The sequence below is a fragment of the Nerophis ophidion genome, linkage group LG23 (assembly GCF_033978795.1).
Source record: "Nerophis ophidion isolate RoL-2023_Sa linkage group LG23, RoL_Noph_v1.0, whole genome shotgun sequence".
Taxonomy (NCBI): Eukaryota; Metazoa; Chordata; class Actinopteri; order Syngnathiformes; family Syngnathidae; genus Nerophis; species Nerophis ophidion.
Genome location: NC_084633.1, coordinates 27,207,896 through 27,233,613, shown reverse-complemented (window position 1 = coordinate 27,233,613; position 25,718 = coordinate 27,207,896). Strand labels below are relative to the sequence as shown.

At 42.5% G+C, this 25,718-nt stretch overlaps 1 protein-coding gene across 1 annotated transcript; it reads left to right on the top strand.

The window, feature by feature from the left end:
- The first annotated feature begins 1,738 nt into the window (after positions 1-1,738).
- nfil3-2 (nuclear factor, interleukin 3 regulated, member 2) lies at positions 1,739-14,531 on the top strand. The gene is made up of 3 exons (XM_061885459.1): positions 1,739-1,956; positions 8,389-8,464; positions 8,651-14,531. Exon 3 carries the CDS (start codon positions 8,872-8,874, stop codon positions 10,627-10,629), a length of 1,758 nt encoding a protein of 585 aa, XP_061741443.1. The 5' UTR covers positions 1,739-1,956; positions 8,389-8,464; positions 8,651-8,871; the 3' UTR covers positions 10,630-14,531.
- The last annotated feature ends 11,187 nt before the right edge of the window (positions 14,532-25,718 follow it).

Below are 25,718 nucleotides of genomic sequence, written 5' to 3'. Positions count from 1 at the left end.
CAGACGTTCCCAGCAGACCCTTACAATGCGCTTGGGCCTGCCAGGTCTGTCCGGCATCCTCCCCCACCATCGCAGCCAACTCACCACCAGGTGGTGATCGGTAGAAATCTCCGCCCCTCTCTTCACCCGAGTGTCCAAAACATGAGGCCGCAAATCCGATGACACAACTACAAAGTCGATCATGGAACTGCGACCTAGGGTGTCCTGGTGCCAAGTGCACATATGGACACCCTTATGTTTGAACATGGTGTTTGTTATGGACAATCCGTGACAAGCACAAAAGTCCAATAACAAAACACCACTCGGGTTTAGATCCGGGCGACCATTCTTCCCAATCACGCCTCTCCAGGTTTCACTGTCGTTGGCAACATGAGTGTTGAAGTCCCCCAGTAGGACAAGGGAATCACCCGGGGGAGCACTTTCCAGGACTCCCTCGAGTGTACCCAAAAAGGGTGGGTACTCTGAACTGCTGTTTGGTGCGTAAGCACAAACAACAGTCAGGACTCTTCCCCCCACCCGAAGGCGGAGGGAAGCTACCCTCTCGTCCACTGGGTTGAACTCCAACGTGAAGGCTTTGAGCCGGGGGGCAACGGGAATTGCCACCCCAGCCCGTCGCCTCTCACTGCCGACAACGCCAGAGTGGAAGAGAGTCCAGTCCCTCTCGAGAGAACTGGTTCCAGAGCCCTTGCTGTGCGTCGAGGTGAGTCCGACTATATCCAGCCGGGACTTCTCTACCTCGCGCACTAGCTCAGGCTCTTTCCCCCCCAGTGAGGTGACGTTCCACGTCCCAAGAGCTAGCTTCTGTAGCCGAGGATTGGACCGCCAAGTGCCCTGCCTTCGGCTGTCGCCCAGCTCACAATGCACCCGACCTCTATGGCCCCTCCTATGAGTGGTGAGCCCATTGGAGGGATGACCCAACTCCGGGCCTGGCTCCAGAGCGGGCCCCCGGTGACCCGCGTCCGGGCAAGGGAAATCTGAGTTCATTTTGTTGTAATTCCATAGAAGTCTTTGAGCTGCTATTTGTCTGATCACTCACCTAGGACCTGTTTGTCTTGGGAGACCCTACCAGGGGACATGAAAGCCCCCAGACAACGTAGCTCCTAGGATCATTGGGACACGCAAACTCCTCTACCACGGTAAGGTAGCAGCTCAGAGAGGAGCGCTAATATATTAGAATTGTAATTATTACTGGAAAAATAATATTTGTATCTTGTCTCTACTTTCTAAAACTTCATATATATATATATATATATATATATATATATATATATATATATATATATATATATATATATATATATATATATATATATATATTTATGTGTATGTATATATTTACATATCAAAATCTTTAAGGAATGTGATTTTTTACATTTTTTTTTGTCGTGGAAATAATCATTACATCATAATCTTGATAGTCTTGAAACCGTTAATAATCATACAGTCAAAACGTATAATAGTTGCATTCACAGTAGTGAATAAATGCTCCTTCTTTATTACCGCCTGTGACTTTGTCAACCAATACTGCTGGTTTTATCACTTTTACTGTCCTTGTTATTGCCGTCATTAGGGCTCAACTGACAGCACGTGACCACGCCCCCTGCCAGCCCCCCTGGCCCCGCCCTCCCCGCCCCTGCTCCTGCAACAGGATTCGAAGGCTCGGAAAAAGAGGGGCGGGGCCAGGGCGGGGAGAGAAACAAAAAACGTGACTCGGCAGCCAAAGCGTCCTGTTATGCAACAGCTGACCTACTAACATACTTACCAAGCAGAGGAGAGGAGAGGAAACCGATAGAGAGGGAGAGGGGAGGAACTGAGGCAAACATGACATGAGGAGCGGACTAAAAACAAGATCCACTTCTTCTGTACGGTTCGTGGAGCTGGACTTTTTGCAAAGCGGCGAGGGTGTGTTTACGAGCGGAAACGCGCTGTGGATGCTATTACACTAACCTGAACGAGGTGAGTTTTTGTTCATTGTTCCTCTTATGGCACCAGAATGAGTTTGTTCGATGTAAAATGCTCACCATAGGACGCTCATCTTTTGACATGCGTGGAGGCTGCCGCGTGGTTGGGTCTTGGGTGGGTGGTGGGGGGGGGACATGCCTCAAGACGAAAATCGCATCTTTTGACATTTTTATTTATTTTTTGGAATAAATTAGACTTGCTTTACTTTCCATCTTTAGTTAGTTGCTTATGGGTGATTTTTTTTTTTTTTTAAATACATCATAATAATTATGCACGACCATATTATTTTTAGTCAAAAATATTGTATTATATTACTACATGTGCACAATTATATTACTATATATATTAGTATAATATAGTTTATTACTGTATTATTTTTAGTAAAATATATCGTATCATATTACATGTGCACAATAGAAATACAAGTACATAATAATCAGCAGTTAATAACAAATATTGTTTTTATTATTATGCATGATAATATTTAAAGTTGCAGTTGTGATTTTGTAATTATTATTATACACTAACTATACCATTAACTAAAACGCAAAATAAGTTAACCATATAAAACGTGCTAATTATTGTTAATATGCACATGACTATATTTAAAAATGCAGTTGTTTTGTCATTATTATGATTATATTGTGTTATTTTCCCCCAGTCACTGTATGTGCATAACAAAAATACATAATAATCGTCTGTTTATAACATAAGATGTAGCCATGTTGTTGTTGTCATTATAAATATTACTACGGTATTTACAATGTAGTTGTTGTATTACTTTATTATAATATATTATAGCCCCAAGTCACTGTGTCTGCATAATAAAAAATAATCATTAATAATCATTATCATGATCATGTAAATATAGTTTCATTGTTATGTATATAGCCATTATTACTCTATTAAAAAAACTGCAGTTTTTATATTTTTATTGTCATATATTGTATCCCACAGTGCATAATAAGTATAGTATAATCATAAAACAATTATTGCAAGATGATCTTTATTAAAACTGCAGTTATACTTTCATTGTTGTATATTGTACCCCTTCCCTAGTCACTGTATGTGCATACTAAAAATACAAATAAAAAAAACTGTATAATTATTGAAAATATTGCAATATTTGTTGTGTTCTGCATATGGGCAGACTCACTCATTTTTATTATATATGTGCATACTAAAAATACAAATATAAAACAGTATAATTATACAAATATTGCAATATTTTTCTTGTTTTGCAAAAAGACACACTCACTGTATGTGCATGATTAAAAAAATATCCCCCCAAAAATCATTATAACCATAAAAACATGTTTAATTGTTATTTATATAGCTCAAAACGACAGTTGTTATATTTTTGTTATCATATATTGTATCCCACAGTGCATAATAAGAATAGTATAACCATAAAATGATGTTTATTAAAACTGCAGTTATAGTTTTATTGTAGTATGCTGTATCCCTTCCCCTGTCACTACAAAAAAAAACATGGAAAAATTTGTATAGTCATGAAAATAGTGCAATATTGTTGTTGTGTTCTGCATATAGGCAGACTCACTGTATGTGCCTGATAAAAATACCCTTAAAAATCATTATGGTAATCATAAAAAAAAAAATTTCATTGTTATGTAAATAGCCATCATTAACTCCATTTAAAACAGCAGTTGTTATATTTTTTTTATTGTATCCCACAGTGCATAAAAAAATAGTATAATCATGAAAAAATATTGCAAATGAATGTTTATTAAAACTGCCTTTATATTTTACCCCTTTCCCAAATAAAAAACAGTATAACTATTAAAAATATTGCAACATTTTTGTCGTGTTTTGCATACAGGCCAAAAAATCATGGTCATTAGTGTAGAAAAAAAAAGGAAATAGTGTTCATTTTTCTGCGTTGCTGTTTAAAAACTGCAGTTGTCGCAGTGACCTATTTGGACGCGTTGTGGGTTAGTAGGCTAGCGTCCAAGCAGACAAGTGGAGCAGTCCCGTGTCGGTCCTGTGAACACACTTCTCCCTGTCACGTGTAGCCGCTCTTAGGAAAAGGTTAACGTGGCCATGCGCTCCTCTCTCTGGGTTTAACCCTCCGGTCGCCGTGCACAAACCTGGAAGCGTACTGCAGACGAGGCGTCCTTTTTGGTTTTTCTCCCTGTTTTTTTTGCATATTTCGCCCTGTCGGATTATAGAACGGTGACTGCGGCTGTCGCAAGGTGAGATGTGTGGAAACATCTGGAAGAAATGTGGGTCAGGGGAGCAGATGTTTTTCATGCAGTTTGATGACATAATTGAATGATTTATGGGGTGCGGGGGGGGGGGGGGGGGGGGGTGAATGGAATAATGCATCGTTGCGATTAGTCAGAGAGAAGACAACAAAGAAGCCACGTGGCCGCCTCTAAGGGTTGAGTCAAACAGGCATTAATTTTGCAAAATATCAATTATAATATAATATATTACAATATAATTTGCAAAGGGATGTCAGGACCTAACCCCCTAAGAGTTGTGAACCCATATATGTGTTCATAACTACAAAAATATCATTTTTTTAATTTATTTTTTTTACACTGCAATAGGCGAAAACCGACAACGTGGGGACGCCACTGCCAGCCGGTGGGTGTCCGTGCCAGCTTTAAATGTAGGTCACACCGCTACTGTACAAGGGCGGGAGGGTGCACTTCAAAATAAAATCACCCCCTGTCATTAATTACAGGAGCGAGCGCAGAAGCGGATATAAAAAGCCTGGTGGTGTGTGGGCTGTTAACCGTGAATACATGGGGATTAGTAGCTAAGGTGTGAGGTGGGTTTATTGTCTGGGGTTCGTTTTATGGCTTTTTGCGGCACATGTCAGATGTAAAATACATTTTTTGAAAAAAGGAGTGCATGGCGTTGTTATTGTGCAGGATTTAGTAGGCCAGGCGAGCACATGTGACTGCTGAAACACATGGACTGAGTCACTCGGCTCCGGCTCCCCGCCCCCTTCTCTCCCTGATACGGTTGAGTGTTCTTGGAACGAGGATCCGGTTTCGACAGGACTCCACCTTTCCTCCGCCCCCTCACCTCTTTTTTTTTTTTTCAATAATCAAGTCTTCGCCCAGATTTTTGGAGTTCACACCTACCCCACCCATGCTGCCGGAGACCTCCGACCCGGCACCCTAACCCCCCTGAAACTCCCCTCTTAGAAACGGTTTCATCGTTCTTTTCTTGAAGCCTTTTATTTTAAGCCTGCTCTAGTTTCCTGAAAATGTCGGGCAGGGACACGTGCGCCAGAGCTTAAACCCGATCCGCTGTTTCCAGCACCGCATTTAGACTCTCGCAGGGCTGTGTGAACCCGGATCGTTTCACAAGTGCCGCAGGGACCCGGCGGTGACACGTGCGGCGTACTATAAGTCGGAAAGAGTAATCTAGGTCAAGGTGGAGCGGCAGAACGGGTTTGTACTGTACTTGATCCTTTTTATGGCAGAAAGTACTCCAAAGGTCTGCTCCAGGTCTTGTCATGCCCGGTTGATTAGAAAGTGATTGGCCCACTTAGCTTCTCCTGTTTCGTTGATACCAACATGGTGGCGATGACTGGTATCCCCCCCCCCTCATTATCAAGCTACAATCGCATCCTTTGTTGCAGCCCTCGCTTCTTTGTCTGCACTCCCTCCTCTTCCTTAAAGCCATGCTCTCATTCCGCACCCTCCCGCCATCCCTCGCTTCACAACGACAAAATAATAATATTAAATAATAATAATAATTCAAAAACATTTTTCGGGTGTGATCTCCGGTCTTCGACTCGCCGCAGTTCTGCATGACCTTGATCCAGACGGAAAAATAGAGTCGTATTTACAGAGTCGGTCTGCTGGTCCCCGGTTTCTGGGTCAGTGGGACACGGCAGGAAAACGCTTCCCCTTTCAATTCTGTGTCACTCCTTCCACGTGTTAAAAGGCTCACAAGGATCAGTGGCTCTCAAACTTGTTTCACCGAATACCACCGTAAAGACCGACATTAAAATAGAGTAGCGTAATAGGCCTGAGTAATCATTAGAAAGCAAGACAGAGGTCTTACTTAGCACATGTATTTAATATTTTTGGCCGTTTGACGTTAAACACAGTTTGAATGGTAACACTGTGTTGGAATACACTGTAAGACAGACAGGGTTGTTGCCCTAATTTTACGTAATATTTAATATTTTTGCCCACTCTGACGTTAAACACAGTTTGAACTGTAACACTGTGTTGGAATATAATGTGTGACAGAAAGGGTTGTCCTGATTTAAGTTAATATTTTTGGCCACTTTGACGTTAAACACAGTTTGAACGGTAACATTGTGTTGGAATATACTGGTGGACAGAAAGTGTTGCCCTAATTTTACTTAATATTTAATATTTTTGGCCACTTTTGTTGCCATCTTGAATGTACATTAAGTTAACAACAGAGCATTAACTTATACGACACAATTTGACTGATTGATTGATTGATTGATTGATTGAAACTTTTATTAGTAGATTGCACAGTTCAGTACATATTCCGTACAATTGACCACTAAATGGTAATACCCGGGGTCCTCGTTAATCAATTCATGGTAACCTAAACAACCTTCCCTAGTCATAGTGAGAAAAAAAGTGCGACAAAAGTGTATTTGTGATTGATTTATAAAACTTTGAGAAGGTCGTCATATATTTGTACTTTGCTTTTAGTCGGTTTGGATATGCCTGCTGTAGGACAATAAAACACTGTACTTTAAATCAAGTGATTCTTTGGGATACAACTAAATGGAGTGCACCACAGTTTGAGAATCACTTTTTTAGGCAACTCAGAAGACACTTTTTTAAAATTCCGAACCTGAAAGAGATGAGAGTAACTTGTTATTATAGACGCACAGGGCACATTGTAGGCATAAAATCAAACAAAAAAAAACAGCAAAAGTTGACATCTGGATACTAATAATAATAATAACAGATTAATTTACTTCATTTTTATCATATGCATTTTTTGAGGATTTTTTTTTTTTACACGAAACTTGGAAATCTGACCAGAAAATACGATCGGCCACCAATCTGTAATCTATGTATTTATTTGTAGTAACTCGGCTGACAAGTGGCTTTACTTTGAGCTCCTCCCAGATGGCAGAGCTTCTCACCCTATCTGTAAGGGAGAGCCCCGCCACACGGCGGGGGAAACTCATTTCGACCGCTTGTACCCGTGATCTCGTCGTTTCAGTCATGACCCAAAGCTCGAGACCGTAGGTGAGAATGAGAACGTAGATCGACAGGTAAATTGAGAGCTTTGCCTTCCGGCTCAGCTCCTTCTTCACCACAACGGATCGATACAGATTCAGTAATTTGGAAAATGTTTGGGCCGAATAATGTTTTAAGAGGTATAAACACGTGTGAAAAATACGACCAGTTTATGGAAAAAAAAGCACCAGACGTAATGCAAATAGAAAAGGCAGATTCACCGTTAATAGCGTTATCAGGAATAGATCTGTGAACCTTGACTCAATGACCTTATGATACGGTACACGCATGTGGGAACATAACACAAAACCAAATCATTAAGACAGGAAGTGTCAGTGTACATAATCTCCGGGTATTAGTTGTAAAACAGGTTGTCCTACATAGATTGGGGGGGAAGGGTTCGGGGTGGTGTGGTTTACCTCGGACGCACACATTATTATGATGAGACGGACCACCCTTGTGTTGTAACCAATGTTATCAAGCTGTGTTAGTCCTCCCTCAGCCCCTCCTCATTTGCTTCCCGAGGCCCTTGACCTATATTTATCAATGTCCCACCTACCGGCTAACCCCCTCCCAACAACATACATACCTCAAAATCTCATGCCCCGGGTCTCGGTCTCTTCATCCTTGACCTGCACACGCTGCTCGCCTTTGTCTGCCTTATCTCTTCACTCTGCATCATTGATTTGGCATTGAGTTGTTTTGGCAAAGAATGCTGCCACATTCCTCCGAGGCTGAATAGCTTGGGGGGAAGTCAGTGTTTCAGCAGAGTTTGCACATGGGGATTCTCTGGAGGGCTGGAAGTCTCCAATTGACTCACCCTTTGACCCACATACACCTTCATTTGAAGCTCTCTGGGTGACGTAGTTGCTGCCGTTTTACACTTTTGAATTCTTGTCTCGGGTTCTATGGGTGCGTTTTTAAAAAATCAGCCTGACGACGAACCCTCGGACCGTATTACATCAGTAAAGTCAACATGGGGTCAAAGGTCACAGGCTGCAGACAGAGCACATCAATAGAGGGGCATAAAGGTCAGACAGTGTCCTCTAATGTATTCTCTTTGCTGGGGGAAGCTACCAGACGTTCCAAAGCCCAAGTGACTTCAATCACAGAATAACTTAAGGAAGGACTTAACCTGTCATCGTTTAATGTCTAGCAGATCACAGAGATGAACATATCTTTATTTCCTGTTTTTTTGTTTCCACAGCTTTTGATCTCGACTTCAACTGCGGAAATAGCAGAGGGAGACCGAGCAACATTCCCCTGGAGACTGACACACTGAGGTAGACAGTCAGACCTACATGCTTTGTTTTGCATGCGAATCTAGGACACTTCTGTACCAGCTAAGCTCAATTTGCCATGTTTCTGCCAACTGTAGACAACGAGAATTTTTCTTTTTTTCAAAAAAGTCTAATTAGCTCCATCCATTTGTCATTAAACACCCCATTCTCTTCTTTTTCTGATTCCAGGTCCATTGACTTCAACACCTGAATCAACACTGAGCCCAAAGCTACAACATGGATAAATGAGGGTTGCAAATGTTGAGCTCCAGCCGTTCTTGATCTTCTGGGCTAATTTGGACACTTGAGTTCCTGGCTTGCAATAAACAGACCGATCGAGATCTTTGAGAACATTGCAAAGGTTTTCTATCACCCTATCTACAGTCAAAACTGGCTACCACAGGAAGAGAATGGAAAATCTAACTTCAGCCCTCACAAACTCAGAAAGTAACATGAACTGCGTTGAGACCTTCAGCGGTTATGAAGAGTCTCTATCACCTCTCCAAGAGACTGCGTCTAGACTGGGCCGCATCATCAAACCCAAACCGAACTTGAGTTGCAGGCGGAAGCGCGAGTTCATTTCGGATGAGAAAAAAGACGCTTCCTATTGGGAGAAACGGCGCAAGAACAATGAAGCGGCGAAGCGATCTCGTGAAAAGAGGCGCCTCAATGACATGGTTTTGGAGAACCGCGTCATTGCACTGAACGATGAGAATGTGCGGCTCAAGACAGAACTGCTCCAGTTGAAGCTACGCTTTGGTCTTATAAGCACCGCCTCTTACATTGAAAAGAGCCAGCAGATCGAGACAACAGGCAACAGCACAGGAAACGGAGGGTCATCTTCTTCATCCTCCTCCTCCACTCAGTACTACTCCAGTGGGTATTCCAGCAGCTCTCAGGTGATGATGAACTCTGACTCGTCTGAAACCGAGCAATCTGGCCGAAGCGACGGCCACAGGCAGTTGGTAAAGTACTCCCCACGTGGTTCCCTGTCTGACATGTCCGACGGCTCCTCTAGAGACAGCCCGGAGCCAATTCCCTTTGAGATCAAGCAGGAAGGCGACAGGCTGGAGATGGATATTACCAACAGCACCACGACTCAGATCATGTTTAACATCCACCGCGGTCTGGCTTCGGTGCCGACTCATCACCAGCTCCAGCAGCATTCTGAAGAGATGGAGGCCGCTTATCACAGCCAGCAACAGCACCACCATCTTCACCAGCAGCAGCCTGTTTCTGCAATTGCGAACCAGCCTGCCACTCAACCACCTGCTGCACAAAGGAGTGTCATTCTCTATGGCTCAAGCAGTGCCTCCTACCCTGTGAACAACTTGACCAGGTCCCACGATATCGATGTGCAGAAGCAGAGCAGCAGTGGCAGCCAGACGTGCGTCAGCCGACAACCCCACTCTTTTGCAGAGAGTTCCACTGAGACTCTGGCAGAGGTGACAAAACAGCTGGAGAGAAAAACATTAGACTCTCCTTCATACGAGCTCGCAGGCAGCCAAAAAGTAGCTGTGGAGAGACGAGCCTACGTTTGCCAGCCAGAGCAGCAGGAGACGGAGGTTATCAGCCAGTCCCACCTGTATCACCACCAGCCTCATTCTTCATACCTCAGTGCCCATGATGAGGAGCCTCCTGTTCTTGCATATGAGGGAAATCTTCCTAAAGAGGCTTACTACCAAGGCCAGTCAAGTTCGTCTGGAAAGGACACCTCATCTAGTGATGGGGATCCAAGGAGCTCTGACAAAGAGGCCTCGACTGATGATGAGGAGACCTCCTCCTACCACAACCAACATCTTAGCAGCCTCCACCAGCCAGCCTCCCCTCAACATTCATCCCTCAACTTCTCTCAAGCCCAAGGCCGGGACACCCAGGGAGAGGTGAAGGGCACAGCATTACCCCACAAACTCAGACTGAAACACCGGGCCATGAGCTCCGGCAGCACTGGAGGCCATTGCTCTGGCCAAGAGTCCCCGACTACGCCTCCCTCTGCCACCCCCCCACCCCTCCCGCAGCATCCGTATTTATCCCTGTCACCACAGCAGAACATTGGGGGCCTAAGCCCAGGCATAGCCTCTAAACTGTCAGAATCCGAGTGGGAGGGCACGAGGACTGAGAACGGAAAAAAGGAGGCAGGTGGACGACGGAACAAGAGGCAAGATTAAGTGGAAATTCAGTGCTCTTTAACGCAAAGACAATTGCTCCTCAGTCCCCTCCCTGCCTTACTGCCTTTGCCCCGCGATCCAATACCCTCCTCTTGTTCACGGGACATGAACCCTGGCTTTTTCTACACCCCCGAACCTCAATGTCACCAAAAAAAAAAAGGCTGGACTTTTTTTTCTGTCCGGCAGGACTGTATCATACTTGTTTATACTGTACAGACGTGTCGTTTCTTATGTCCTCTCCATACTTATGGAAGCACTTTTGTTTATGCGATGAGAGGAGGAATGGAACTACCTGCTTTTCTACTCGCGCCATTAACGTCACACCACAAAAGAAAGCGTCAGAGAGTCCGAGCACATTTTGACCGAAAAGAATGTAGAAAATCAGCGTCAAGCTTTATCAGAACCTTTCGATTTGTGGCATATCGGACTGCGGACACCGACGAGCGCATGGCTGTTTATGCTTTAACCCAAGTCAAACACAGGCAAACCCTCGCGACGGTCCCTCAACCAAAGAAGCTCCGGCAAATTTCCAGTTCCATACCTCTTCCCAGACCCTACCTCTACCACCCACCTTTATTTTTTAAAGCGCCTGCTTTGTAGATGACTGTGACATATGAACATATGTATCTATTATAAATCTATATTTTACAAAGGAAATTTGAATACAAGCGGATTTTGAAATGACCATACTCTGAGGAACGGGAATAAAAATGACTCTTCGGCCACATTGTCCGCCGTTTGCAACAGCTCGAATCGAAGCGCCTCTGTGATTGTTCAGCTCGAGCATTAATAATCTGTTTACGCAGAAAACGGCCGTCCGGCGTGGGGGAGCCAACAGCACTGAATGGAGAACATTTTGACTCCCAGGGGGGCCAGCGCCTCGTCGATTAAAAATGATTTCTTAACCTTTAACCAGCCTTTAAAAAACGTGGTGGAAATCACCAGCTGCAAGCTATGATAAGCCTTTCAGTTTATTTGAGCTTTATTATCTGTTGTCACCGTTCACTGGCCCAATGTATTTATTTCCCTCTTCTCCACTGTAGAAAAAGCCCTATGGGGACATAGACAGAATGTGTACATACCCACACTTGGAGTCATAGGCGCCGATCTACGTTTCTGCCAGTGGGTGCTCGGACGGGCGGTAAATCTACTTTTCTGACCATGCGCGGTTTTTGCTTTATGGTGAGAAATTATTTGCCATCAATTCCACGTGGGTGCTCGGCATTGTCCGTGGGTGCTCGGTCCCCGAAGCACCCACCGGATCGGCGCCTATGCTTGGAGTTTGATGCGGGCATTGGATGCTGGGGGTTTAACGTAGTAGCTGCTAAATTGTCCTGTCAAAACACACTTGTTGATGATCCGTACTGGATGCCATATTAGAGAATGAAGACAATCATGTTCTAGAGCAGGGGTCGGCAACCCGAAACGCCACATAAGACCAAAAATCCAAAAAAACATCTGTCTGGAGCCGCAAAAAATGTAAAGCCGTATATACTTTAAGTCTTATAGTGATGGCGACACATGACGTAAGTGTCTATATTAGCGATAATAGCCTACAATCAAAATGACTATGTGTCGCAGGCTGAAGCAAATCTTCGTTGACAGAAATGTTGAAATTTTATATATTTATTCTACACATCTTTACAACATTAGAAAACCATTAGTAAATCAGAGGCTACTCAGAAGGTGAGCTAAGTCCTGGAACGGCTAAAGGTATAGGTGTGTCCGTCCAAGTCAAAGGAATCGGCAGACTGTTTTCTTTTAATAGATTTATGACAATCTTTGGCAAGCTAGGTAATGTTTGCTGTGGTCTGGAACAACATGGCACACAAACAATTATCTGAAATGCACCCAATGTTACATACAGATAATGTGTCACGAGACATGCACAACTAAATTATATACAAAGAAGATAAAAGTAAAGGATATTAAATTGAGGCATAGTGATGTAATGTGTACATACAGCTAGCCTAAATAGCATTTTTGCATCGATTATTTTGCAGTCATGCAATGACCAAATATGCTTGATAAGCACTCCACACAATTCAATAACACCAACAAAGCTCACCTTTGAGCATTCGCACACAGTGTAAAAGGTTTGGTGGACAAAATGAGACAAAGAATGAGCGGCATAAAATATGTATTTCTCTGGCATCATTGGATAAAGTTATACATCAGGGGTAAGGAACCTATGGCTCTAGAGCCAGATGTGGCTCTTTTGATGACTGCATCTGGCTCTCAGATAAATCTTGCTGACGTTGCTCAACACAAGGCGGTATAGCTCGGTTGGTAGAGTGGCCGTGCCAGCAACTTGAGGGTTGCAGGTTCGATCCCCGCTTCTGCCATCCTAGTCACTGCCGTTGTGTCCTTGGGCAAGACACTTTACCCACCTGCTCCCAATGCCACCCACACTGGTCTAAATATGTAACTTAGATATTGGGTTTCACAATGTAAAGCACTTTGAGTCACTAGAGAAAAGCGCTATATAAATATAATTCACTTCAATTCAAGTGGCAATCACAGTGTTAAAAATAACGTTCAAAATATAAAACGTTCTCATGCATTTGAATCCATCCATCCGTTTCTATCGCACCTGTTCAAGTAGTTGCATTAAAAGTCAAAAGTATTTTATTTATTATTGGTTAGCTTCAGAATAGAATAACAATGTTATTGTTTTAATCAGGGAAAGTTCAAATAAAAGAGGTGTAGAATTCTCTTGTTTCTCCTCATTGAGCTAAATTGAATCCTGTCTCTGTTTAATTCCTTGCTTCTTGTCTGTTTAATAGATGTCCTCAGTGTTTGAACCTGACAGTTGTATTCAGTGTTAAAAATATTATATGGCTCTCACGGAAATACATTTTTAAAATATTTGGCTTTAATGGCTCTCTCAGTCAAAAAGGTTCCCGACCCCTGTTATACATGTTAACAAACCATGGTGAGTTGAAGGACCGCCAAAATTAGTAGGACAAAACGCCGCTCGCCAAATACTCTCATCAGATAATCATGTTTGATATAAACACTGAGATTTCTAATAATAATGGAGGTTTGTGTCATGTTGTCCTCCTACAGAAACCCTAATAAAACAAAATGGTTTTTTTTCCACCCACCTTTTTCTATTTTTATGCATTTTCGAAAAAGCTCCAGGGAGCCACAAGGATGGTGCTAAAGAGACACATGCGGCTCTGGAGCCGCAGTTTGCCGACCCCTGAGCTAGCCTAAATAGCACGTTAGCATCGATTATCTTGCAGTCATGCAATGACCAAATATGCTTGATAAGCACTCACAATTCAATAACACCAACAAAGCTCACCTTTGAGCATTCACACACAGTATAAAAAGTTTGGTGGACAAAATGAGACAGGTTGCAGACCCCTGTTCCAGAGTAATTCAATGCCCCCGATTGCCTCCATTGTCCAGTTCCGACCGTAGTGCTCCAGATCCAAGTAAAGCGAGGAGTATATGTACCATGTTTGGCTTTTTTTTTTTTGGCACCTGTGTATAAATGTAAAGTTCCCCCGACCCTCAACTACACTGTAACGTTTATCATTGTTTTGATATCTTTTTCGTCAAGGTGTCGTTTCGGTTTCCCCGCTATACCCGTGTCTTTTATTTCCCGATGACCGTGATGACTTGTGTTTTCCTCATAGCACCCCGCCCCTCTTTTCAGTGTATTAATCAGTGACGTTTGTGGTTTTGCTGATGGTTTTTAAGAAAAACAAAAACACAAAAAAAAAGACGTGTGGATCGGGAAAAAAATGAAATATATCAGAGATGTGCGGTGGTCGGTCTGACTGGTCGTTGCCATGGCTTCTTTCGGACATGAATATGTACGTGATGACACTAGTGTGGCGGGTGGGTGCGTTTCAAGATCGGAAAATGAATAAAAAAGAATGTTGACACAATTGAAATGTTTCTATTATTTTTTGTTTGTTTGTTTGTTTGAACTCATCCTGGACTTTCAAACTAATCATTTTCAAAGTTCAACTTGTCCGCAACACAAAAAAAGTTCTACTACTTCCACATTTCTCAACCGATTCAAACTGTTCCAAAGTCAAAATTTGTTTGCCAATTGCTAATGCTAAAATTAGCATGCTAACTTTTTTTAAGTTAGTCTTTGCTGATATATACCTCTGGCTCAAAGATGCTAATTGTCAGCATACTAGCTTCTTTAGCTCATTGTACCTTAGAGTCAAATATGTTGTTACTTCCCGCATGCTAACTGTTACATGTTACCATGCTAACGTTAGCATACTAGCTTTTATTTAGCTCGTTTTGCAGGGATACACCATATTTATTCAAACTGTTAGCATGTTCACATGTTAAACTTAGCATGCTAAAATTTTTGGAGGTTTTGCAGGCATATACTCCTCTGAGTCAAATATTTTGTTACTTCACGCATGGTAACTTGCAGAATTTTAAGTTTTAGCATGCTAACTCGTACATGGATACACCTAAGAGTCAAATATTTAGTTACTTCACACATGCTAACTGTTATATTATAATGTTAGCATACTGGCTTTTGTTTAGCTCGTTTTGCAGGGATACACCGTATTTATTCAAACTGTTAGCATGTTCACATGTTAAACTTAGCATGCTAAAATGTTTGGAGATTTTGCAGGCATATACTCCTCAGAGTCAAATATTTTGTTACTTCACGCATGGTAACTTGCAGAATTTTAAGTTTTAGCATGCTAACTCGTACATGGATACACCTAAGAGTCAAATATTTAGTTACTTCACACATGCTAACTGTTATGTTATAAAGTTAGCATACTGGCTTTTATTTAGCTCGTTTTGCAGGGATACACCTTATTTATTCAAATTGTTAGCATGTTCACATGCTAAACTTAGCAGGCTAATATTTTTGGAGATTTTGTAGGCGTGTGAACTCCTTGAGGTCAAATATTTTGTTACTTCACGCATGGTAACTTTCAGAATGATAACTTTTAGCATGCTAGCTATTTTAGCTCATTGTACAAGGATGCACCTCAGAGTCGAATATTTTGTTACTTCAAACATGCTAACTGTTACATGTTAACGTTAGCATACTGGCTTTTATTTAGCTAATTTTGCAGGGATACACCGTATTTTTTCAAACTGTTAGCATGTCCACATGTTAAACTTAGCATGTTAATATTTTTGGAGATTTTGCAGGCATATACTCCTGAGTGTCAAATATTTTGTTACTTCAGGCATGGTAACTTTCAGAATTAAAAGGTTTAGCATGCTAGCTTTTTTAACTCATTGTACAGGGATACACCTCAGAGTGAAATATTTTGTTACTTCACGCATGCTAACTGTTACATGATACCATGCTAAAGTTAGCATACTAGCTTCCATTTAACTCGGTTTGCAGGAATACACCTTATTTATTCAAACTGTTAGCATGTTCACATGTTAAACTTAGCATGCTGACAGTTTTAGGTGATTTGCAGGCATATACTCCTCAGAGTCAAATATTTTGTTATTTCACGTATGGTAACTTTCAGACTTATAACTTATAACTTATAAGTTGCTAGCTTTTTTTAACTCATTTTACAGCACCCATCCATTTATTTTCTACCGCTTGTCCCTTTCGGGGTCGAGGGCGGAGCCTATCTCAGCTGCATTCGGGCGGAAGGCAGACTACACCCTGGACAAGTCGCCACCTGATCGCAGGGCCACAGGAATACACCTCAGAGTCAAATATTTAGTTTCATTACGCATACTAACTGTTACATGTTAACGTTAGCATACTGGCTTTTATTTAGCTCATTTTGCAGGGCTACACCTTTTTTATTCAAACTGTTAGCATGTTCACATGTTAAACTTAGCATGCTATTATTTTTTGCAGATTTTGCAGGCATATACTCCTCAGAGTCAAATATTTTGTTATTTCTCGCATGCTAAGTGTTGCATGTTACCATGTTTACGTTGGCATGATAACTTTACTAGCTCATTTTGCAGACATACACATTTTATGACTAATGTGCTCCCGCCCTCTGGTCCTCATCAGCACTCGTGCAGCCGGATTTTGTAATAATTGTAGATTTCAAATAACAAAATCGGCCCTGAAGTTGACATGGCGCCAATGCAGCGGCCTTAAAACTGGTGTAATGTGCTTCCGCCCTCTGGTCCTCATCAGCACTCGTGAAGCCGAATTTTGTAATAATTGTAGATTTCAAATATCAAAATTGCCCCTGAAGCAAACATGGAGCCAATGCAGCGACTTTAAAAATGATGTAATGTGCTCCCGCCCTCTGGTCCCCATCAGCACTTGAGCAGCTGAATTTTGTAATAATTGAAGATTTCTAATATCAAAACCGGCCCTGAAGCTGGCATGGAGCCAATGCAGCGGCTTTAAAACTGGTGTAATGTGCTCCCGCCCTCTGGTCTTCATCAGCACTCGTGTAGCCAAATTTTGTAATAATTGTATATTTCAAATATCAAAATTGGCCCTGAAATTGACATGGAACCAATGCAGCAAATTTAAAACTGGTGTAATGTGCTTCCGCCCTCTGGTCCTCATCAGCACTCGTGCAGCCGAATTTTGTAATAATTGTAGATTTCAAATATCAAAACCGGCCCTGGAGCAGACATGGAACCAATGCAGCGACTTTAAAACTGGTGTAATGTGCTCCCACCTTCTGGTCCTCATCAGCACCCGTGCAGCTGAATTTTGTAATAATTGTAGATTTCAAATATCAAAATTGGCCCTGAAGTTGACATGGAACCAATGCAGCAACTTTAAAACTGGTGTAATGTGCTCCCGCCCTCTGGTCCCCATCAGCACTTGAGCAGCTGAATTTTGTAATAATTGAAGATTTCTAATATCAAAACCGGCCCTGAAGCTGGCATGGAGCTAATGCAGCGGCTTTAAAACTGGTGTAATGTGCTTCCGCCCTCTGGTCCTCGTCAGCACTCGTGCAACCGAATTGTGTAATAATTGTATATTTCAAATATCAAAATTGGCCCTGAAGTTGACTTGGAACCAATGCAGCGACTTTAAAACTGGTGAAATGTGCCTCCGCGCTCTGGTCCTCATCGGCACCCGTGCAGCTGAATTTTGTAATAATTGTAGATTTCAAATATCAAAATTGGCCCTAAAGGTTGACATGGAACCAATGTAGCGAATTAAAAACTGGTGTAATGTGCTTCCGCCTTCTGGTCCTCATCAGCACCCGTGCAGCTGAATTTTGTAATAATTGTAGATTTCAAATATCAAAATCGGCCCCGAAGCAGACATGGAACCAATGCAGCGACTTCAAAACTGGTGTAATGTGGGACCCTCTGGTCCTCATCAGCACTCGAGCAGCTGAATTTTGTAATAATTCATTCATTCATTCATTTTATACCGCTTATTCCCTTTTGGGGTCGCGGGGGGCGCCGGCGCCTATGTCAGCTACAGTCGGGCGGAAGGCGGAGTACACCCTGGACAAGTCGCCACCTCATCACAGGGCCAACACAGATAATTGTAGATTTCAAATATCAGAATCGGCCCTGAAGCAGACATGGAACCAATGCAGGGACTTTAAAACTGGTGTAATGTGCTCCCGCCCTCTGGTCCTCATCGGCACTCGAGCAGCTGAATTTTGTAATAATTGTAGATTTCGAATATCAAAATCGGCCCTGAAGCTGACATGGAGCCAATGCAGCGGCTTTAAAACTGGTGTAATGTGCTCCCGCCCTCTGATCCTCATCACCACTCGTGCAGCCGCATTTTGTAATAATTGTAGATTTCAAATATTCTTTTTAGGGAGACAGGAGAGCAGGGCATTACAATAGTCTAAATATCAGAAAATAAAAGAGTGCATTAGCACTTCCGTGTTGGCCTGAGAGAGAAACGGTCGGACTCTATGTTCTAAAAAATATTTCAAAGCAATAGATTTATGGATATTACAAAAAAATCAGCTCAGTTGCCAGAATTTCACCATAAAAACTGTGGTATGAATTTTCCATTTACAATACGTCGCAGGAATAACTATTAATTTTACGGTAAAGTGTATCTTTTTTTACAGCAAAAAAAATATAACAATTAAATGCGCAAGCAATTGTGTAAGAATACCTTGAGGTGAATCCTTATACATTCATATTTAAGAGTTTGAAACCCCTGATCCAGTTGTTGACCAGCACGCTTCAAATTAAGAGATTATATATATGTACTGTGTATATATACTAATCCCCTACTCACCCCGGTGGGGTGGTATCTCTGTCATCCTCAAGCTTGGGTCCTCTATCAGAGGCCTGGGAGTTTGAGGCTTCTGCGTGCGCAGTATCTTGGCTGTTCCTAGGACTGAGGCTGCAAATGTTGTTCCTGGGATCTGTTGGAGCCATTTTCCCGGTTTACTGCCCCAAGTGCCCCCACTACCACAGAGACCACGCAGGCCTTGACCTTCCACATCCATTCCAGCAGTTCTTTCAACCCTTGGTACTTCTCAAGTTTCTCGTGATCCGTCTTCCTGATGTTGGCGTCAGCTGGGATTGGCAACATCTATCACCATCACCGTTTTCTGCTCTTTGTCCACCACTAATGTCTGGTTGGTTAGCCAGAAGCTTTTTGTCAGTCTAAAAGCTGAAGACCCACAGAACCTTGGCCCTGTTGTTCTCAGCCCACTTCTGTGGTATGGCCCATTGGGATTTGGGTACATCTCTTCCATACTGGTTGCAGATGTTCCTGTATACTATCCCAGCCACTTGGTTGTGCCTCTCAATGTACGCTGATCCAGCTAGAATCTTACAGTCTGCATCTTGGGTCTGATCTACTCTGGTAGATACTGGCCTCTATGACTCTTGTGCTTATGACCTGTTCTTATGCTACCATGATTGATGCCTTTGTGCTGTCTGACAGTCCTGCATTTTCCAGCCACTGGTAGGATTTCTTGGTATCAGCCACTTCCTCTATCTGACGGTGGTACATGCCATGTAAGGGTTTGTCCGTCCAGGTTGTCTGCTCCTCCTCCTCTGCTTCCTCATCAGGGTTCTGCTGCCTGAGACATTCACTTAGCAGTTCATCCTTCCAGGCCATTTTTTCGATGTACTTTTGAACTGTGGCCTTGAAACTCACTAGCCCTCGGCCTCCCTATTTCCGCTTTGTGTATAGCCTCAGGGTGCTGGACGTGGGGTGGAACCCTCCGTGCATGGTGAGGAGCTTTCTTGTCTTGATATCTGTGGCTTCTATCTCCTCCTTTGGCCAGCTTCTGATACACGCAGGGTGTCTGATGACTGGTAATGCACACATGTTGATGGCGCGGACCTTGTTCTTACCATTCAGCTGACTTTTCAGGACCTGCCTTACTCTCTGGAGGTATTTGGCTGAGGTTGACTTCCTCGTGGCCTCTTCATGGTTTCCTTTAGCCTGTGGGATGCCAAGGGACTTGTAGCTGTCTTGGGTATCACCCATTGGTAGGTAAACCCCCTCAGTCCTGATCATCTTGCCTCTCTTTGAGACCATCCGTCTGCACTTGTTCAATCCGAATGACAAAAGCTATGTCAACGCTGTAGATCCTCGTGGTGTGGATCAGTGATTCTATTTCTCGCTCGCTCCTGGCATACAGCTTAATGTCATCTATGTAGAGCAGGTGGCTGATTTTAATATATATATATATATATATATACATATATATATATATATATATATATATATGTGTGTGTGTGTGTGTGTGTGTATATGTATGTATATATGTATGTATGTATGTATGTATATGTGTGTATGTATACGTTAGGTCAGGAAAAAACATAGAGGCTATTTCATCCCTACAAGCCTGTGTTGGAGGTTTCTTGAATCTGTAAGTTTTAACATGTAGGTTTCCCTGCTCTTTGGGGGATTTTATGTGTGAGTGTGTATATGTATATATAAATATATATATATATATCAATCTATCAATCAATGTTTACTTATATAGCCCTAAATCACTAGTGTCTCAAAGGGCTGCACAAACCACTACGACATCCTCGGTAGGCCCACATAAGGGCAAGGAAAACTCACACCCAGTGGGACTATATGTGTGTGTATCTATATATATATATATATAGTTACACACACATATATGTATATATATATATACATATATATATATATATATACATATATATGTGTGTATACATATATATATATATGTATATATATGTACATATCTGTGTTGTATATATATGTGTGTGTATATATATATATATATATATATATATATATATATATATATATATATATATGTGTGTGTGTGTGTGTGAGTGTGTGTGTGTGTGTATATATGTCTGTATGTATATGTATGTATGGATACGTCAGATCAGGAAAACACACAGAGGCTATTTCATCCCTACAAGCCTGTTTTGTAGGTTTTCTGAATCTGTAAGTTTTAACATGTAGGTTTCCCTGCTCTTCGGGGGATTTTATGTGTGTGTGTATATATATATATATATATATATATATATATATATATATATATATATATATATATATATATATACACATTATATGTATATATAATATATGTGTGTGTGTATATATATATGTATATATACATATGTATATATATACATTACCTCCCTGCTTAGCACTCATATATGTATATATATATACTGTATTATATATATATATATAAGAAGCACTTTAGTAGATAAGTAGCCTCATAATGTGTGTGACCCACTAACACACTTTCCAACATGTCTGACGTAACACCCACTTCAAATATGAGACCAGATGTCCAAAATATCAATCTGGTCATAACCATACTGTGATGTCGGCGGCGCATGCATATGTACGTCAACGCAACAAAAGACAGACACTTTTTGCTGGAAAAACTTGAACAGGTGCTCCCCTGAAAACCTATTTTTAGCAGACATAACATAAGCAGGGCAAAAGAGCCTCCGACTTAGTGCGTGAGTCATCACTGCGGGACATGCAAAGAGCTGGCCAGACTGGGCTTCTGTCTTTGTGCTACCACGAAAAGGCCCATGTGTTTTACTATTGTTATGATTAGCACTCATTTGTAGTACATACAAATACACTTTTAAAGAACATAATGTCTTGAGTTTCCAATCATTTCTACAACTCTTGTTTTTTTTTTGTGATAGAGTGACTGGAGCACATACTTGTTGGTCACAAAAAACATTCATGAAGTTTGTTTTTTAATGACTTTATTATGGGTCTACTGTAAATGTGCTTGGTCAAAAATATACATACAGCAACATACATGATCAATTTTGGTCATGTAGAAAAGTTACAATCAAATCAAATGAGCTTGATTGACAGCAACTGTTGACTTCTCTGAGCCCATTTAAATAGGGCTAATGTAGGGCTGGGCAATATGGCCTTTTTTTAAAATCTCAATATTGTTTGGCCATATCGTGATACACAATATATATCTCCATATTTTGCCTTAGCCTTGAATAAACTTGATACATATAATCACAGCAGTATGATGATTCAATGTGTCTACATTAAAACATTCTTCTTCTTACTGCATTAATATATGCTCATTTTAAACTAAGTCAATTGACCAAAACTGTATTTATTAAACAGTTATTAAGCAGTGGCACAAACATTCATGTCATTTCAAAACAGAAAGTGCAGATTGTCAGAGACATTTTAAAATAAGCTATTAGTGCACTTTTGTGCATGATGTCACTGTGGACAGACGGAGCCGACGAGCCGACAGCGGGCGAGGACAAACAGCGGTCCTGACCAAGATGGCAGCCAGGAGGTGGAGCATCCAATAGAACGGAGAGGCGGGGCACGCCTGGAGTGACACTGCAGCCGTCAGAGTCAGGTGCGTACACAACACACCTGCTCTCAATCCCTGCATCTTCTGCTGCAGCATAAAAAGGGAGAGGGAGGAGCAATCGTGGCAGAAGTAGGAGAGGAAACAACCGGCAACAAAGACCACGAGAGCGACACAGTGCGAGATGCCACCATACGGAAGACGCAGCCACCGGCCACCGAAATGTGGCATCTCGCTCTGGGTTGCTCTCGTCGCTCTCGTGGTCTTTGTTGCCAATTGTTTCCTCTCCTACTTCTGCCACGATTGCTCCCCCCTCTCCCCTTTTACGCTGCAGCAGAAGATGAGGGATTGAGAGCAGGTGTGTTGTGTACGCACCTGAGTCTGATGGCTGCAGTTTCGCTCCAGGCCTGCCCCGCCTCTCCTTTCTGCTGCATGGTCCGCCTCCTGGCCGCCATCTTGGTCAGGAACGCTGTTTGTCCTCACCCGCTGTCGGCTCGTCAGCTCCGTCTCTCCACAGTGACTAAGATGACATATCAAAACAACACTAAATTAAAGTGCACTTTTTGGACAGAACGCCACTGCAATAGTTAAAAACAAATAAACTGCACTTTTGTGCATGATGTCACACGAGATATTTTGATAAGTTTCAAATAAAAATGAGCTGCATGATAGGAAATCAAATAGTGTTCATCTTTTGCTATGTGGTAGGTTCTGCGGATGTTATCTCCTTTTGTTGTTGACTTTTTTTTTTCATACGCTGTTGATCTGGAGATGTTTGCCTCTGCATTTTGTTGGTGTGGCACTGAATGGAGATGTTGACATGCGGAGTTTCAAGCACTCTTCATTCTCTAGCGGGTGACTTTTCAAATGATGCTACATATTAGCAGTAATGCAACTTTAGGTAGCAACGCTTTTGCCCCACACTTGACAAATAACGGTTGTCTGTTCGACAGCACGATGGAAGAGGGGGTTAGTGCGTCTGCCTCACAATAGGAAGGTCCTGAGCAGTCCTGAGTTCAATCCCGGGCTCGGGATCTTTCTGTGTGGAGTTGCATGTTCTCCCTGTGACTGCGTGGGTTCCCTCCGGGTACTCCGGCTTCCTCCCACTTCCAAAGACATGCACCTGGGGATAGGTTGATTGGCAACACTAAATTGGCCCTAGTGTGTGAATGTGACTTTGAGTGTTGTGTGTTGTCCCTGCGATGAGGTAGCGACTTGTCAAGAGCGTACCCTGCCTTCCGCCCGATTGTAGCTGAGATAGGCACCAACGCCCCCCGCGACCCCAAAGGGAATAAGCGGTAGAAAATGGATGGATGGATGTTCGACATATTCCCACTTGAAGCCAAACCACCGCCAGACGATGGACCCCCTGCTGTTTTTCTTGGGAATTAATTCTTCCTTCATTTCTCACCAGATTTGCATCTTCTTTCTCTCGTCTTACCACTCGCACGGCTCCGCTAGCATCACAGCTGACGTTACCCATGCTGCTACCTCTCTGCTAGGCGAGGGCGTATACGTATGTGGCGTATGGCGTGACGTACGTAAGAAGGTGTGCTTGCTGTCTGTGAGAAGGAGAGACAGGAAAGAGTGAGAAGAGCCTGTAGTGTAATGCCCGCAGCTAAAAGCAACTGCGTGAGAACGTATACTCCAATATCACGATATAGTCATTTTCTATATCGCACAGAGACAAACCCGCAATATATCGAGTTTATCGATATATCGCCCAGCCCTAGTCTCATGTGATGCAGTCATTAGAACTGGTTACAAACGCGACAATGGGAAAAAACCTGTCACACCTGGGTGAAGTCTTGTCTGGGTTTAGTCTGGTTTCATGTTGTCTTGTCATTTTCTGTTTTATTTTGAAAGGTTAACTCTCCCTCTCGTTTCAGATCACTTGCCCTTCCTCTTGTTTCATTGGTCTAATGTCTCTCCTGATTGCCTGATTGTGCCCACCTGTGTCACCCTTCCTTGTGTGTACGAATGTCTCGTCCTCCTCTTGTCCGGTGTTTCGTATCTTCTTGTGCGTACCTCCAGCGTTCCTTTGCCATAGCATTGTTCACAGCCATAGCCACGTTATTTGTACCTTTTTGGATCCACGGGAGTATTTTGATTGGTAAGTTTTCTCAGGTAAGATTAGCTTCCTAGCATCACCTCTGTTAGAGCTCTTTTTGTTATACTTAGTTGTTTTTGTTCCTAGCTCCCTTTTCCCTCCGTCGACGGAGCGTTGTTGAGTTATTGATATTTTTGTTAGTTTAGAGGTCAGGCCACCATAGCCTGTTTTGTTTCTCCCGTCTTGGACCCTTTCCCTTGTCTGAAGAAATATCTGTTTCTGAAAATCCTGCATCTGTGTTCAGAGTCGGACAGAGTCAAACAAGCCGGGAAAGTCACTTGGAGCCATTTCAAAGCAGCTTAAGGTCCCAAGAGCAACTGTGCAGACAATTGTTCGTAAATATAAAGTGCATGGCACAGTTTTGGCTCTGCCCCGATCAGGAAGAAAACGCAAGTTTTCACCTGCTGCTCAGAGAAAATTGGTCAGGATGATCAATAGTCAACCGAGAACCACCAACACGCAGGTCTGCAATGAATTGGAAGCTGCTAGAACACAGGTGTCAGTGTCCACAGTCAAGCGTGTTTTGCCTCGCCATGGACTGAGAGGCTACCATGCAAGAAGGAAACCCTTGCTACAGAAGCGACACCTTAAGGCTCGTCTAAAGTTTGCTGTTGATCACATGGACAAAGATAAGACCTTCTGGAGGAAAGTTGTGTGGTCAGATGAAATAAAAGTTAAGCTGTTTGGCCACAATACTCAGCACAATGTTTGGAGGAGAAAAGGTAAGGCCTTTAATCCCAGGAACACCATCCCTACCGTCAAACATTGTGGTGGTAGGATTATGCTCTGGGCCTGTTTTGCTGCCAATGGAACTGGTGCTTTACAAAGAGTAAATGGGACAATGAAAAATGAGGATTGCCTGCAAATTCTTCAGGACAACCTCAAGTAATCAGCCCAGAGGTTGGGTCTTGGGCGCAGTTGAGTGTTCCAACAGGACAATGATCCCAAACACAGGTCAAAAGTAGTACAGGAATGGTTAAATCAGGCTAAAATTAAGGTTTTAGAATGGCCTTTCCAAAGTCCTGACCTAAATGTGTGGACAATGCTGAAGAAACAAGTCCATGTCAGGAAAACCAACACATTTAGCTGAATTGCACCAGTTTTGTCAAGAGGAGTGGTCAAAAATTCAGGCAGAAGCTTGTGGATGGCTACCAAAAGCGCCATATTGCAGTGAAACTTGCCAATGGACATGCAAGAAAATATTAACATTTTACCCAGCAGATTTGCACACATTTTTAGTCGATCCATAATAAATTCATTAAAGAACCAAACTTCATGAATGT

Coding starts and splice junctions, on each gene's coding strand:
- nfil3-2 (XM_061885459.1), top strand. CDS start 8,872: ATGGAAAATCTAACTTCAGCCCTCACAAACTCAGAAAGTAACATGAAC.